The sequence below is a fragment of the Mercenaria mercenaria genome, chromosome 16, assembly GCF_021730395.1.
Source record: "Mercenaria mercenaria strain notata chromosome 16, MADL_Memer_1, whole genome shotgun sequence".
Classification (NCBI taxonomy): domain Eukaryota; kingdom Metazoa; phylum Mollusca; class Bivalvia; order Venerida; family Veneridae; genus Mercenaria; species Mercenaria mercenaria.
The window spans coordinates 20,587,789-20,606,668 of record NC_069376.1 but is presented as its reverse complement, the minus strand read 5'-3'; the positions used below and the strand labels follow the sequence as shown (position 1 = coordinate 20,606,668).

At 41.5% G+C, this 18,880-nt stretch overlaps 1 protein-coding gene across 3 annotated transcripts in view; it reads right to left on the bottom strand.

The window, feature by feature from the left end:
• Nucleotides 1-11,944: 11,944 nt before the first annotated feature.
• LOC123540906 (A disintegrin and metalloproteinase with thrombospondin motifs 7-like) overlaps nt 11,945-18,880 on the bottom strand; it is a 28,103-nt gene continuing 21,167 nt past the window's right edge. For 2 of the 3 annotated variants that reach the window (XM_053526324.1, XM_053526323.1), the window contains exons 11-14: nt 15,231-15,395; nt 14,362-14,521; nt 13,736-13,849; nt 11,945-13,440 (exon numbers count right to left, since the gene is read on the bottom strand). In XM_053526324.1, coding sequence (XP_053382299.1) covers nt 12,931-13,440; nt 13,736-13,849; nt 14,362-14,521; nt 15,231-15,395 — 949 coding nt within the window. In that variant the 3' untranslated portion in view covers nt 11,945-12,930. The remainder of the gene's footprint in view (nt 13,441-13,735; nt 13,850-14,361; nt 14,522-15,230; nt 15,396-18,880) is intronic. The other variant, XR_008367773.1, reaches the window with a different exon arrangement.

Below are 18,880 nucleotides of genomic sequence, written 5' to 3'. Positions count from 1 at the left end.
TTCTAGAAATTAGGCAGGATAAATAATTACTATGGACAAAATCTGTAAGAAAATCCAAGCAAAAATAATAGCAGAATCGGTATGATTGGGTCATGAGAAGTAATGGAAAACGCAACACCCCTCACGCCCCGGCCCCTACCCAGCCCTGGCTTTCGCGGAATTCTATAAACACTGAATCTTTTATGGTCGCTACTATACAGCACTAAGATTGCTTTTGTGATAGTCAATGAAGTCTGTAAGAAGGTTCTTTGGAAACAAAGAATGTGACCAAGCACGTTAAGGTAGTTCTGCACGTTTGGATCGAAACCTTTTCTACAATGTAGATTTTGATTAAACTCCAATTTTTCAAAACTTCAGAATATACCTAGAAAATTCAGCAAATAAAAAGATAGAGTCGTGTGCTTGATTTTTTGCTACACTGATTTGAAAAATATGGACCTCACGCAATATTTCATAATGAAAGTCTATGGGAAAATCATAACTTTCATAATATTTTCGCGAATAGAAAATTTTCTACAATGTAGATTTTGATGAAACTTCTCACAATTGTAAATAAACACACGGCCTATAATTTGGTGAAATAAAATGTTTAGGTCCGTGTGCTTATTTTTGAGATATTTGACCATAATTAAAGGGAACCGGACATTTCACGTTGATTTTAAGACATTATTTTTAATATTCTAACGTACCATATGTTTTAATATCATATTTGGACGCTAGAAATATAGCAACAGTGTCATTAACTTAGCAAAAACAACAATCATGGCAGAAACTTTTATTCAGAACAAGTTCCGAAACTATACAAATTTAGTTACATGAGGTAAACTGGTATTTAAAATATGGAATGATACAGTCATTTCGCATTTATGGTATTCTGCATAATCAAATATAAATGATCAACTTCTGTTATAAATCACTTTAACTGGCATCTTTAAATACTAAAATCTGTTTATACACCAGTCGGCACAAAGTGACGTTCTACCAGTGGGTGTTCTTGAGCGTTAAGTCATTCAAACAGTACCCGGTTCTGGTTATTATTTCTTGTGGTATGGTAGGAGAAACACTCGTAGGAACATCCATTACGACTCTGTTTTCTCTTTAACAACCTCGGTAGCCTAATAGTAGAGCGCTTTTAGTGCGAGTGGTCGTGGGTTCGCTCCATAGCCGCGTCACATACCACAAAGACTAGACCAGGTAACTTCCTAGCTTGGCGCCCTACACGTAGAGGACACGCACGCACTCACTTTCGCACACACATGCTATTTTGTTACATTGTATTTTGTAAAAATCTTGGTTATTTAATGTTAGACCGAAAAAGTTGTGACAGAGATTGTTTTATCACCATTATGCAAAATACGTTGAACCTGTTGTTGTCATTCACAAGTGAGAACTTGTTCAGTGAATGTATAAATGTGTAAATTCCTTGTATACAGCTTCTGCAAATATGTTGTCTAGAAGATCGATTTTTTTAAATTCTGTTTTTGTTTGAAATCATGTAGTCATGCGAACGCGTTTCCCGTTATTTGTATTGTGTTGTGTAGTATTACAGCCATGTATAATTTACTTTAGTTCCGTATTACTGTCACGACATTCAACTTTTTTTATTGATATGCAAATAATTTTGGGTGTTTTTTACAATATTTTTGCAGTCATTGTCAATTTATCTCTTTGCTGACGTTTACACTATTATTTCTTTATACCCACTGAAAGCTGTGTTTATAGCTGTTGGTAAAAAACGGTAGGGCATGATCTAAAGAATACTACCACTATGTTGCCACGGCGGACTTTATACAGACATCTACCACTAAGCTGCCACGGCGGACTCTATACAGACATCCACCACTAAGTTGCCACGGCGGACTCTATACAGACATCAATCACAAAGCTGCCATGGCGGACTCTATACAGACATCCACCACTATTCGCCACGGCGGACACTAAACAGACATCCACCACTAAGCTGCCACGGCGGACTCTATACAGACATCCATAACTAAGCTGATACGGCGGACCCTATACAAACAACCATCACTAAGCTGCCACGGCGGACACTATACAGACATCCACCACTAAGCTGCCACGGCGGATTCTATGCAGACATTCACCGCTAAGCTGATACGGCGGACTCTAAGCAGACAACCATCACTAAGTTGCAACGGCGGACTCTATACAGACAGCCACCACCAAATTGCCGCGGCGGACTCTATGCAGACATCCACCACTAAGCTGGCACGGCGGACTCTCTACACAGACATCCACCACTATACTGCCACGGCGGACACAATACAAACATCCACCACTAAGCTGCCACGGCGGACACTATACAGACATCCACCATTAAGCTGCCACGGAGGACTCTGTACAGACAGCCACCACTAAGCTACCACGGCGGACTCTATACAGACATCCACCACTAAGCTGCCACGGCGGACTCTATACAGACATCCACCACTAAGCTGATACGGCGGACTCTGTACAGACATCCACCACTAAGCTGGCACGGTGGACAGTATACAGACATCCACCACTAAGCTGGCACGGCGGACTCTATACAGACATCCACAACTAAGTTGCCATGGTAGACGCTATACAGACATCCTCCACTAAGCTGCCACGGCGGACACAACACATACATCCACCACTAAGCTGACACAGCGGTCTCTATACAGACATCCACCAGTACGCTGCCTCGGCGGACACTATACAGACATCCACCTCTAAGCTGCCAAGGCGGACTGTATACAGACATCCGCCACTATGTTACCACGGCGGACTTTATACAGACATCTACCACTAAGCTGGCACGGCGGACTCTATACAGACATCCACCACTAAGTTGCCACGGTGGACTCTATACAGACATCAACCACTAAGCTGCCACGGCGGACGCTATACAGACATCCACCACTAAGATGCCACGGCGGACACTATACAGACATCCACCACTAAGCTGTCATGGCGGATTCTATGCAGAGATTCACCACTAAGCTGCCACGGCGGACTCTATACAGCCATCCACCACTAAGCTGGCACGGCGGACACTATACAGACATCCACCACTAAGCTGGCACAGCGGACTCAATACAGACATCAACCACTACGCTGCCTCGGCGGACACTATACAGACAGCCACCACTAAGCTGGCACAGAGGACTCTATACAGACATCCACAAAAAAAATGTACAAGGTGTAATGCGCTCGAGGACGAATATCATTTCGTTATAAAATGCCAGGATTTCTTAAGCCTCCGAAAACAGTATATTAGAAATTATATCTGGCGCCATCCTAGCTTTTTTAAGTTTTTTACAGTTACTTAAGTGTGATAATATCACTGATGTACGTAATTTATGCATTTATATATACAAAGGTTTTGAAGTAAGAAATAATACAAATAGGGTCTAAAGGTATGTAGACGTACACACTAATTTTTCAGCTTTATATTTTTGTACAATATAAATGCATATTAATACTAACCTATGTTAAATCAACTATTCCAAACACTATTTGATCTAATACATCCTGTCTCTCCCGTTAAACAATTTATTTAGACAGTGAAACTTGTATCAAATTTGTACTTTTTGTCATCTTGCCATACCATATTTAGATTATGAATTGTACAGACATCCACCACTAAGCTGGCACGGCGGACACTATACAGACATCCATCACTAAGCTATCATGTTAGACTCTATACAGACATCCACTACTAAGCTGCCACGGTGGACTCTATACAGGCGTCCACCACTAAGTTGCCACGGTGGACTCTATACAGACATCCATCATTAAGCTGCCAAGGCGGAATGTATACAGACATCCACCACTATGTTGCCACGGCGGACTTTATACAGACATCTACCACTAAGCTGCCACGGCGGACTCTATACAGACATCCACCACTAAGTTGCCACGGTGGACTCTATACAGACATCAACGACTAAGCTGCCACGGTGGACTCTATACAGACATACACCACTATACTGCCACGGCGGACACTATACAGACATCCACCACTAAGCTGCCACGGCGGACTCTATACAGGCATCCACCACTAAGCTGATACGGCGGACCCTATACAGACATTCACCACTAAGCTGCCACTCCGGACACCTTACAGACATCCACCACTAAGCTGCCACGGCAGATTCTATGCAGAGATTCACCACTAGGCTGCCACGGCGGACTCTATACAGCCATCTACCACTAAGCTGTCACGGCGGACTCTATACAGACATCAAAACACTAAGCTGCAACGGCGGACACAATACAGACATCCTCCACTAAGCTGGCACAGCGGACTCAATACAGACATGAACCACTATGCTGCCACGGCGGACACTATACAGACAGCCACCACTAAGCTGGCACGGAGGACTCTATACAGACATCCACCACTAAGCTGCCACGGCGGACTCTATACAGACATCCACCACAAAGTTGCCAGAGCGGATTCTATACAGACATCCATCATTAAGCTGGCACGGCGGACTCTATACATACAGACATCCATCACTAATCTATCATGGTAGACACTATACATACATCCACTACTAAGCTGGTACGGCGGACTCTATACAGACATCCATCACTAAGCTGCCACGGCGGACACTATACAAACATCCACCACTAAGCTGTCACGACGGATTTTATACAGACATCCCCCACTAAGTTACCACGGCGGATTCTATACAGGCATCCATCATTAAGCTGCCTCGGCGGACTCTATACATACAGACATCCATCACTAATCTTTCATGGTAGAATCTATACAGACATCCACTACTAAGCAGGTACGGCGGACTCTGTATAGACATCCATCACTAAGCTGGCACGGCGGACACTATACAGACATCCACCATTAAGCTGTCACGACGGACTCTATATAGACATCAACCACTAAGCTGCCACGGCAGACACTATACAGACATCCACCACAAAGCTGGCACGGCGGGCACTATACAGACTTCCACCACTAAGCTGGCACGGCGAACACTATACAGACATCCACCACTTAACTGCCACGGACACTACACAGACAGCCAGCACTAAGTTGCCACGGCAGACTCTATACAGACAGCCACCACTAAGCTGCCGCGGCGGACTCTATACAGACAGCCACCACTAAGCTGCCACGGCGGACTCTATACAGACTGCAAGCACTATGCTGTCACGGCGCACTCTATATAGACAGCGACAGCTAAGCTGCCAAGGCGGACTCTATACTGATACATATTTCTGCACCGGTTAATTATTTTTTCCTAGAACAAATTGTTTATACGGATATTTTTGTTTCCAGATCAGTTAGAATTATATTCCAGGCAATGATGCAGCTATAGACATCCACCACTAAGCTGATAAGGCGGACTCTATACAGACATCCACCATTAAGCTGTCACGACAGACTCTTTACAGATATTCACCCCTAAGCTGCTACGGCTGACACTATACTGACATCCACCACTAAGCTGCCACGGCGGATTCTATGCAGACATTCACCGCAAAGCTGATACGGCGGACTCTAAGCAGACAGCCATCACTAAGTTGCCACGGCGGACTCTATACAGACAGCCATCACTAAATTGCCTCGGCGGACTCTATGCAGACATCCACCACTAAGCTAGCACGGCGGACTCTCTATATAGACATCCACCACTAACCTGCCACGGCGGACTCTATACAGATATCCACCACTATACTGCCACGGCGGACACAATACAGTCATCCACCACTAAGCTGTCACGGCGGACTCTATACAGACATCCACCATTAAGCTGCCACGGCGGACTCTATAGAGACAGCCACCACTAAGCTACCACGGCGGACTCTATACAGACATCCACCACTAAGCTGCTACGGCGGACTCTATACAGACATGCACCACTAAGCTGATACGGCGGACTCTATACATACGTCCACCACTGATCTGCCACGGCGGACTTTATACAGACATCCACAACTAAGTTGCCATGCTAGACGCTATACAGACATCCACCACTAAGCTGCCGCGGCGGACACAACACATACATCCACCACTAAGCTGACACAGCGGTGTCTATACAGCCATCCACCACTATGCTGCCTCGGCGGACACTATACAGACATCCACTACTAAGCTGCCAAGGCGGACTGTATACAGACATCCACCACTATGTTGCCACGGCGGACTTAATACAGACATCTGCCACTAAGCTGCCACGACGGACTCTATACAGACATCCACCACTAAGTTGCCACGGTGGACTCTATACAGACATCAACCACTAAGCTGCCACGGCGGACTCTATACAGACATCCACCACTATACTGCCACGGCGGACATTATACAGACATCCACCACTAAGCTGCCACGGCGGACTCTATACAGACATCCACCACTAAGTTGATACGGCGGACCATATACAGACATCCACCACTAAGCTGCCACGGAGGATTCTATGCAGATATTCACCACTAAGCTGCCACATGCTGTCACGGCGGACTCTATAAAGACAGCCACCACTAAGCTGCCACGGCGGACTCTATACTGATACATATTCCTGCACTGGTTAAATTATTGTTTCCTAGAACAAATTGTTTATACGGATTTTTTTTTGCTTCCAGATCAGTTAGAATTATATTCCAGGCAATGATGCAGCTATAGACATCCACCCCTAAGCTGATACGGCGGGCTGTATACAGACATCTTCCACTAAGCTGGCATGACAGACTCTATACAGACATCCACCCCTAAGTTGCTACGGCGGACACCATACTGACATCCACCACTAAGCTGCAACGGTGGACTCTATACAGACAGTCACCACTAAACTGGCACGACAGACTCTATACAGACATCCACCACTAAGCTGCCACGGCGGACACTGTACAGATATCTACCACTAAGCTGGCACGGCGGACACTATACAGACATCCACCACTTAGCTGCTACGGCGGACTCTATACAGACAGCCACCACTAACTTGCCACGGTGGACACTATACAGACATCCACCACTAAGTTGGCTCGGCGGACTCTATACAGACAGCCACCACTAAGCTGCCACGGCGGATTCTATACAGACAACCACCACTAAGCTGCCACGGCGGACGCTATACAGACATCCACCACTAAGCTGCCACGGCGGACACTGTACAGATATCTACCACTAAGCGGGCAAGGCGGACACTATACAGACATCCACCACTTAGCTGCTACGGCGGACTCTATACAGACAGCCACCACTAAGTTGCCACGGCGGACACTATACAGACATCCACCACTAAGCTGGCACGGCGGACTCTATACCGACAGCCACCACTAAGCTGTCACGGCGGATTCCATACAGACAACCACCACTAAGCTGTCACGGCGGACTCTATACACACATCCACCACTAAGCTGCCACGGCGGATTCTTTACAGACATCCACCACTAAGTTGCCACGACGGATTCTATACAGACATCCATCATTAAGCTGACATGGCGGGCTCTATACATACAGACATCCATCACTAAGCTATCATTGTAGACTCTATACAGACATCCACTACTAAGCTGCCACGGCGGATTCTATACAGACATCCACCACTAAGCTGGCACGACGGACCCTATACAGACATCAACCACTAAGCTGCCACGGCAGACACTATACAGACATCCACCACTAAGCTGGCACGGCGGACACTATACAGACATCCACCACTAAGCTAGCACGGCGGACACAGACATCTACTACTTAGCTGCCACGGCGAACTCTATACAAACAGCCACCACTAAGTTGCCACGTCGGACTCTATACAGAAAGCCATAACTTAGCTGCCGCGGCGGACTCTATACAGACAGCCACCACTAAGCTGCCACGGCGGACTCTATACAAGACAGCCACCACTATGCTGCCACGGCGGACTCTATATAGACAGCCACCACTAAGCTGCCACGGCGGACTCTATACTGATACATATTCCTGCAATGGTTAAATAATTTTTTCATAAAACAAATTGTTTATACGGATTTTTTTTGTTTCCAGATCAGTTAGAATTATATACCAGGCAATGATGCAGCTATAGACATCCATCACTAACCTGATACGGCAGACTCTATACAGATATCCACCACTTAGCTGCTACGGCGGACTCTATACAGACAGCCACCACTAAGTTGCCACGGCGGACACTATACTGACATCCACCAGGAAGTTGCCACGGCGGATTCTTTACAGACAGCCACCACTAAGCTGCCACGGCGGAGTCTATACAGACAGCCACCACTAAGCTGCAACGGCGGACTATATATAGACATCAACCACTAAGCTGCCACGGCGGATTCTATACAGACATCCACCCCTAAGTTGCCACGACGGATTCAATACAGACATCCATCATTAAGTTGGCAAGGCGGGCTCTATACATACAGACTTCCATCACTAAGCTATCATGGAAGGCTCTATACAGACATCCACTACTAAGCTGGTACGGCGGACTCTATACAGACATCCATTACTAAGCTGGCACGGCGGACACTATACTGACATGCACCACTAAGCTGGCACGACGGACCCTATACAGACATCAACTACTAAGCTGCCACGGCAGACACTATACAGACATCCATCACTAAGCTGGCACGGCGGACACTATACAGACACCCACCACTATGCTAGCACGGCGGACACTATACAGACATCCACCACTAAGCTAGCACGGCGGACACTATACAGACATCCACCACTTAGATGCCACGGCGAAAACTGTACAGACAGCCACCACTAAGTTGCCACGGCGGACTCTATACAGACAGCCATTACTATGCTGCCGCGGCGGACTCTATACAGACAGCCACCACTAAGCTGCCACGGTGGACTCTATACAAGACAGCCACCACTATGCTGTCACGGCGGACTCTATATAGACAGCCACCACCAAGCTGCCACGGCGGACTCTATACTGATACATATTCCTGCACTGGTTAAATTATTTTTTCCAAGAACAAATTGTTTATACGGATTTTTTTTTGTTTCCAGATCAGTTAGAATTATATTCCAGGCAATGATGCAGCTATAGACATCCACCACTAAACTGATACGGCGGACTCTATACAGACATCTACAACTAAGCTGGCACGACAGACTCTATACAGACATCCACCCTTAAGCTGCTACGGCGGACACTATACAGACATCCACCACTAAGCTGCCACGGCGGACTCTATACAGACAGTCACCATTAAACTAGCACGACAGACACTATACAGACATCCACCACTTAGCTGCTACGGCGGACTCTATACAGACAGCCATCACTATGTTGCCACGGCGGACACTATACAGACATCCACCACTAAGTTGCCACGGCGGACTCTATACAGACAGCCACCACTAAGCTGCCACGGCGGATTCTATACACACATCCACCACTATGCTGCCACGGCGGACTCTATACACACAGCCACCACTAAGCTGTCACGGCGGACTCTATACAGATACATATTCATGCACTGGTAAAATTATTTTTTCCTGGAATAAAATTGTTTATACGGATTTTTTGTTTGTTTCCAGATCAGTTAGAATTATATTCCAGGCAATGATGCAGCTAGAGAAAAAGGACTGTAAAAAAGACAGCAAATGATGACGACGCAATACACGTGAAGTGGAATGCAAGTGTTTTAGTTTGCTTTGATATGATAAGGCCGTTTAAAGTATCAAGTTTTAAATCAAATGTCACACGTCACGCAAGTAGCAACGATTCAAGATATAATATAAGTAACAATTTTTTTTCGAATAGGGAATAATACTATTTGTGTGTGTATGCCTTTAGGTTAGTTGAATTCGTTAACCCAGTCTGTGCAGAGAACTTGTCAAATAGCTGATCACGATGAGATGGGTTTCAGTTTGGCTGATAATGATACATGCAAGTTTGTTTACCTTTATCAACATGCACAAAAGCATGTTTTTGCAATTTTGTGCAAAGAAGAAAAAGAAAAATTTAATTTAAACTTACCCGAACAACCCTAGACATATCCCAAGAAAGTGGTATTTATTTTTTCCAAAGACACTATGAGTTTATTGTTGGCAACTTTGAAAAAGAAAGAAGAAATAAAGGTTTTGGCCCTGACAAAGGTGTCTGATTTTTGCACATCCAATATTGTGATGGGCTGGATTTAACATGTCCACATGTCCACATGTACAAGAAATACAGACTGACATCTTCGCCAACTTGTGCATATACTTCAGAGATGTAAAAGGCATGACCAGGAGCGAGCTGCGACTTGGCCGATAGATACCTCAATCAACCAGAAACTGTATGGAGGCATTGAGGATCTGCGGGAAACCACAAGATTCATCGAGGCTACTGGTCTCACAGTGTAGTCGCGAACGACAAGAAGAAGAAGAAGAGATATGTAAAATCTAACAAGAGCTGTCCGTAATACAGCGCGCTCGACTTTTCTCAGTGCTTGACTCTGAATTAGAGCTTTGTCAGTAATTCCAAGTTAAAAAGGGACATAGCTCTGTCAAAATTCAAACAGAATAATGGGGATTGTTTCTCCTGGTGTAGACTTTGATAGTAAATAGCTATTTTAAGTTTCAAGTCAAAAGCTTTAATAGTAACAGAGATATTTGACTTTATAAAAAAAATCAACAAAAAGTTCTAAGTTAAAAAGGGGCATGATTCCAAGTCAAAAGCTTTAATAGTAACAGAGATATTTGACTTTATCAAAAAAAAAAAACTTGAACATAAAATTCTAAGTTAAAAAGGGGCATAATTCTGTCAAAATTCAAAGCATAGTTATGAGGATTGTTTCTCCTGGTGAAGACTTTGATAGTAAATAACTATTTTAAGTTTCAAGTCAGTAACAGACATATTTTACTTTACCAAAAATTTAACCAACGGCGACGCCGACGCTGACACCGACGCCGACACCCGGGCGAGTGCAATAGTTCTACTTTTCTTCGAAAAGTCGGGCTAAAAATGAAGCAGCAGTATCCGAAATTTTAGGGGTTTTTTTTACTGGAGCTCCCGGAGATAAATACATGTAGTACCTACCAATTAATCAAAAAGGATTATCCATATCAAAATTATCTTAAACCAGGATTTTAAAAGTAAGAAAGGGGGAATTATTTGGCCAAAACGCATTTCAGAATTATGGGACTTTAAGCTATCACCATGTTTTATAACCACAAAGACACATGTAAAGTTTCAATTCAGTATCTGCATTAGTTTCGGAGACAGTAACTTGAATGCAAAACTCGAGCTACAATTTTTGTAAGTCCGAAAGGGGGCATAATTTGCCCAAAATACATGTCAGAGTTATGGGAATTGACCCAGTTAGGTTGGTAATTATCTTAGAAATAGAAAAAAAATAAGTTTCAAAGCTATATGTCTTTAAATGATAGCTATACGAACTTTCATGCAAAACTTTAACCATGGTGTGACACCGATGTCGATACAAGGTGAGTAGAATAGTTCGGGCTATTTTTCAAATAATCGAGCTGAAAATGCGTTATTGACAGCAACGCTTACTGATTACTAGTAATAAACCATTCAAGTGTGCAACTGCCATACAATAAGAGCGATAACTTCACAATGACAAAAACAGAAGAAAAAAAAATAGATAGAAAGTGACATGATCTGATCTGAAATTTCAGCGTTTCGGGAGTAAGGAGTGTAAATTTATAAAGGGATGATACACGATTTTTTTTCTGCAAAAGCCTACGGAATGTTTGTGACCGAGATCGAATGTCGAGGTCACAAACATATCACAAGGGCTTCTGCAGACGTGAATACACAAAACAAACGTGTATTGTCGCTATTCTTTTGCAAAAAGACACAGCACGAGGACTAATTCCTTGTTTTCATATGTGATGACTTTACGTCTCCGATACAATTTTTCATTACCATTCTGTTGCTCTTAACGGTAAATCTTAAAAATAACCCTCACCGGGGTCCACAAATCAACAACACAAACAAAAGCATGAACTGAATGTTTTAAACGATTTTGTTTTATTTCTCGTTATTACGAACTTGGCATTACCCATAATTTTGTTGAACGTGAACACAATTTTAAGAATAAGAACATTACATTCGAGTTATTTCGAGTACAAACTCATTTCGAGTTCGGATAAGTACTGTAAAAATAATTTGTATATAAACAAAACACAAAGTTCAACTCCGTTTATATTTCTAATCTACACTACAATCATTTTATAACGAATATGTACAGCAGTTGTTTCAAAATGATATGTTCTCTTCCTTTCACATATTTGCAACTTCTTCACCTCAAAAAACCTCCAGTCAGTCCAGAAAACAAGCTAGGAAAAAACTACGGAAATATAAAAATAACCCCTTTTACACCAGCTACAAAATATTGAAGTAAGCCAAATAAGGAATGCTATCTCAAAATTATAGCATTTTCCTCACCAGCTAGGTAGCCTAGACCCTACAGTATAGATTTATTGACCTACATGCTGAAATACGTACTGAACACAAGTTCATCAAGATGTCCTGCTCTACAAGTATCATAGCTAACGATATTTCCCCATCTCATACATTTTAACAATATATCTTATCTAAGTTAGATTTTTTTTATTGATAAGCCTTTGAATAGTTAGCTGTACGATCACGAGACAACTCTTGTAAAAATGAACCTTTCTGTTTGTGATTTTACAAAACTGTTCAACAAAAAAGGTCGTGATGTATTATATAGTTATAACGATTACATGAATATATTAATAAGATAACGCCGCTGTATCGACAATGATCGTTAGTGTTGTGTTCTGAGTATACCACCTAAGTTACGGAAGAGGTGAGAACAAATCAATCCCTATTGTATACCACCTAAGTTACGGAAGAGGTGAGAACAAATCAATCCCTATTGTATACCACCTAAGTTACGATAGAGGTGAGAACAAATCAATCCCTATTGTATACTATCTAGATAGTAATGATGAGAGCTTCGAATCTAGGCGTAGCAAACCCCAGCAAAACGTGTACACAGACTGACTTGATTGTACCACCAACAATATGTACGCCAACAACTACAGGAGCTTCCGCACTCGCTGTAGAAATAATAAAGCCAGTCGTATTCTTCTTCAGTATATGCATCTGTTGCAGAAGTTGTTGAAGAGGGTGCGGCTGAAGTTGTCGTCGAAGTTGTCGAATGTGTTGTAGAAGAATCTGTCGAAGTTGTTGAAGCGGAAGTTGTCAAAGAAGATTTTATAGAAGTTGTAGTTGGTATGGAAGTTGTTGACGTTAAAGAAGCAGATGCTGCTGCGGTTGAAACAGTTGATGAAGGCGATGTTGTTTGTGACTGTTTCGATGTAGAAGTTGATGGCGTAATAGTCGTTGAGGTAGCAGATGTAGTAGCCGAGGTAGTTTGTGACATCGTTGATTTTGAAGACTGTGAGACTGTTGAAGGTGGCGTTTCCGTCACAACTGCTGGTAATGCGTTAACACATTCTCCACGATAACACTAAATTTACACAAAATAGAAAAATGCTAGAAATACTTTTTGTAAACAATAATAATCATTTTACTTTTACATAGATCTAAAGACGATGTTACTCAGTTTATGACCAATTCTATTAAACGACTATTAATATTCTATTAAATTAATTCTATTAAAGGACTTAAATGTAACAACCGAAACAGTTTGTAATAGAATATCATTCTTATTTATCACATTGATTTAACTCAGTAGAATTGGTGTCGATTTCTGCCGCTGAACAATAAATCGCTAATTTTAGCAGTACATTTATGAGTCTTACCTTTTTAGTTCCTCCACAACTTGATCCTGGCAAAGGAGTCTTATAGTCACAGTAATCATTGTGTTTTGATTTACATAAAAGTCCTCTCCAACATATCTCATCTTTTGCAATGATCTACAATATGTTCAAGGTCTAAATGACCATGAAATGATTTTGTAAAATTAACTAATGAAAGACATCTTTTGCTTCGAGGTCAAAATCCGTATGACTTGTTATATTTTCAAGTTCGTGCATTTGACGCGAAATTGATACTTCGTACTGAACTTATTGCAACACTTGGAGTGATGATTAATTCAAAATCAGAAATGTGAATTTATTCGTTGCACCATGAAAATGTTCAGCTAATTTCGAATCAATTTTCTAGATTGTTACTTTAACATGTGATTTCAAGTTATCAAACTGTTTCTCGAAAAATATCTACCAAGTTGAATGTTCAAGATAGTTTTTTTCTGTAATGATGATAAACAATTTGACAGGCCTTAATGCCAGCATTTTATAACAGAATTTTAAAAACTCATATTTTGAAGACATTCAGGGAAAATATTATAGAACGAATGTTGTAATGGTACATTGTAAGACATAAATTGTCGTAGATTCGAGACAACATTTCACAATAAAGTACATACTGTATTGTTGCAGTGATAGGAATCCTCTCCATTTAGTAGTTTACACTGCTCATCGAGGGAAAAGATTTCTCCTAGTAGGTCGGAGGTCCTGATCGTGTTGTATTCATTGACGGCATATGAATGGCGTTCAAGACAAGTCTTACCATCTACGACAGTTACACTGTGGAAAATTTCAACCATAAGCAATCAATAAAAGGGAAAGCATGAGATATACAAACATAGACTATCATTTCTAATTTCTTTCAATGTGCCAGAGGAACAATTTGATTTGGCGGTAATTCAACTTTGATGAGCTTTGTTTGGAACATAAAGATTTTTGTCGAGCCCGCTTGCGGTGAGCTCGATATAGTCGCCACTTCCGGTGTATGTGCGTGGGTGCATGCGTGCGTGCGTGCGTCCGTCCGATTTGTCCGGACTATAACTTTGACACGCATGGACCAATCTTGTTTAAATTTGGCACGAATGTTTAGAACGCGTGTCATTCGCAAACCCAAAGGTCAAGGTCGCAGTTAGAGGACAAAGGTCATATTGAAGTTTTTCAGAGCATTTCTTCGTCATGCATGTTGGACTTTTGATGTAACTTGACATGAATGTTCACATTATAAGACGGAATGTAATGCGCAAAATCTAGGTCCCTACGTTAAAGGTCAAGGTAACACTTGACAGCTTGCGGGCTTGTCATTCTGCCCGTTGTCATACTTGTTTTTGTTTTTTTGTAACTCAACTGTGTTGAACAAATGTCATTGGTCTTTTAACATCCTTAACCTTTTTTAAAGAGTTTTATGGTTGACAAACATGTCGATCGCATATTTGGAAAAAATTGATTACATTTTATGAAAAGCATCCAAACCACAAGGCATTTTACTTACGTTGACATCAGTCTGTCCATCTCAGAAACAGAACAACTGGAGAAATACCATGGATTGTTAGCATCTTCAGCCGTTGAAACAAATCCAAGCGTGCCAGCCATTATATAGAGCTTCTCGTCTAGACATGCAGTGTCATTATAATCCACGTCATGTTTTATACCCATGCTGTAAACAAATACGGAGTTCCTCAGATACAGCTTAGACGGTGTACAGATAAAGCTTAGGCGATGTACAGACAAAGCTTAGGCAGTGTACAGATAAATCTTAGATGGTGTACAGATAAAGCTTATACGGTGTACAGATAAAGCTTAGGCGGTGTACAGATAAAGCTTATACGGTGTACAGATAAAGCTTAGGCGGTGTACAGATAAAGCTTAGGCGGTGTACAGATATAGCTTAGACGGTATACAGATTAAGCTTAGACAGTGTACAGATATAGCTTAGACGGTGAACACATAAAGCTTAGACGGTGTACAGATAAAGCTTAGACGGTGTACAGATAAAGCTTAGGCGGTGTACAGATATAGCTTAGACGGTATACAGATAAAGCTTAGACAGTGTACAGATATAGCTTAGGCAGTGTACAGATAAATCTTAGACGGCGTACAGATTAAGCTTATACGGTGTACAGATAAAGCTTAGGCGGTGTACAGATATAGCTTAGACGGTATACAGATAAAGCTTAGACAGTGTACAGATATAGCTTAGACGGTGAACACATAAAGCTTAGACGGTGTACAGATAAAGCTTAGACGGTGTACAGGTAAAGCTTAGGCGGTGTACAGATATAGCTTAGACGGTATACAGATAAAGCTTAGACAGTGTACAGATATAGCTTAGACGGTGAACACATAAAGCTTTGACGGCGTACAGATATAGCTCGACGGTATACAGATAAAGCTTAGACGACATACAGATATAGCATAGACGACATGCAGATTTAGCTTAGACGGGGTACAGATATAGCTTAGACGACATACAGATATAGCTTAGACGACATGCAGATTTAGCTTAGACGGGGTACAGATATAGCTTAGACGACATACAGATATAGCTTAGACGACATATAGATATAGCTTAGACGGGGTACAGATATAGCTCGACGGTATACAGATAAAGCTTAGACGACATACAGATATAGCTTAGACGACATACAGATATAGCTTAGACGGGGTGCAGATATAGCTTAGACGACATACAGATATAGCTTAGACGACATGCAGATTTAGCTTAGACGGGGTACAGATATAGCTTAGACGACATACAGATATAGCTTAGACGACATGCAGATATAGCTTAGACGGGGTACAGATATAGCTTAGACGACATACAGATATAGCTTAGACGGGGTACAGATATAGCTCGAAGGTATACAGATAAAGCTTAGATGACATACAGATATAGCTTAGACGACATGCAGATTTAGCTTAGGCGGGGTACAGATATAGCTTAGACGACATGCAGATATAACTTAGACGGGGTAGAGATATAGCTCGACGGTATACAGATAAAGCTTAGACGACATACAGATATAGCTTAGACGGGGTACAGGTATAGCTCGACGGTATACAGAAAAAGCTTAGACGACATGCAGATTTAGCTTAGACAGGGTACAGATATAGCTTAGACGGCATACAGATATAGCTTAGACGACATGCAGATTTAGCTTAGACGGGGTACAGATATAGCTTAGACGACATGCAGATTTAGCTTAGACGGGGTACATATATAGCTTAGACGGTGTTCAGATATAGTTTAGACGGCATACAGATATAGCTTAGACGACATGCAGATATAGCTTAGACGGGGTACAGATATAGATTAGACGGTGTTCAGATATAGTTTAGACGGCATACAGATATAGTTTAGACGGCATACAGATATAGCTTAGACGGTGTACAGATACAGCTGAGACGGCGTACAGATATAGTTTAGACGGCATACAGATATAGCTTAGACGACATACAGATATAGCTTAGACGACATGCAGATTTAGCTTAGAAGGTGTACAGATAAAGCTAAGACGGTGTACAGATATAGCTTAGACGGCATACAGATACAGCTGAGACGGCGTACAGATATAGTTTAGACGGTGCACAGATATAGCTTAGACGGGGTACAGATACAGTTTAGACATTGTACAGATATAGCTTAGATGGGGTACAGATATAGCTTTGACGGTGTACAGATAAGCATAGATGGCATGCATGTATAACTTGAATGTTGTACAGATATAGCTTAGATGGCGTACAGATATAGCTTAGACGGTGTATAGATAAAGCTTAGACTGTGTACAGATACAGCTTAAACGGCGTTCAGCTATAGCTAATACTATGTTTTCGCTCAATCATATACGATTCAATTATCGTTTAATATGCAATCGTCTGCACCAAAAGTAAGAGTTACAAAGTGCACATATATAGTTTATGCTATTGTTTACCCTTTAAATAAGAATTATACAGTGAACATTTATAGTTTATGGTATTGTCTACCCTCAAAGCTAGAATGATAGACTGTACAGGTATAGTTAATGCTATTGTCTACCCCTAACGTTGGAACGTTACAGTGAACAGGGACAATTTATCTTATTGCCTACACTTCAGTAAGAACCGTTCTGTGAACAGGTACAGTTGATCTTATTGTCTACACCAAAATAAGAACCATACCGTCCCCTTAATGCAAAAAGGTACCATGAGCATATGAATAAAGAAGGCACTTGGTACCTTTTTGCATTAAGGGAACGGTACTGTCTATAGGTACAGTTTATCTTATTGTCCACACCAAAGTAAGAACCATACTGTCTATAGGAACAGTTTATTTTATTGTCCACACCAAAGTAAGAACCATACTGTGTATAGGTACAGTTTATCTTATTGTCCACACCAAAGTAAGAACCATACTGTCTATAGGAACAGTTTATCTTATTGTTACACCAAAGTAAGAACCAAACTGTGTATAGGAACAGTTTATCTTATTGTTACACCAAAGTAAGAACCATACTGTCTATAGGAACAGTTTATCTTATTGTCCACACCAAAGTAAGAACCATACTGTCTATAGGAACAGTTTATCTTATTGTTACACCAAAGTAAGAACCATACTGTGTATAGGAACAGTTTATCTTATTGTTACACCAAAGTAAGAACCATACTGTGTATAGGTACAGTTTATCTTATTGTTACACCAAAGTAAGAACCATACTGTGTATAGGAACAGTTTATCTTATTGTCCACACCAAAGTAAGAACCATACTGTGTATAGGAACAGTTTATCTTATTGTCCACACCAAAGTAAGAACCATACTGTGTATAGGTACAGTTTATCTTATTGTCCACACCAAAGTAAGAACCATACTGTGTATAAGTACAGTTTATCTTATTGTTTGCATCAAAGTAAGAACCATTATGTGTATAGGAACAGTTTATCTTATTGTTTACACCAAAGTAAGAACCATACTGTCTATAGGAACAGTTTATCTTATTGTTACACCAAAGTAAGAACAATACTGTCTATAGGAACAGTTTATCTTATTGTTTACACCAAAGTAAGAACCGTACTGTCTATAGGAACAGTTTATCTTATTGTTTACACAAAAGTAAGAACCATACTGTCTATAGGAACAGTTTATCTTATTGTTACACCAAAGTAAG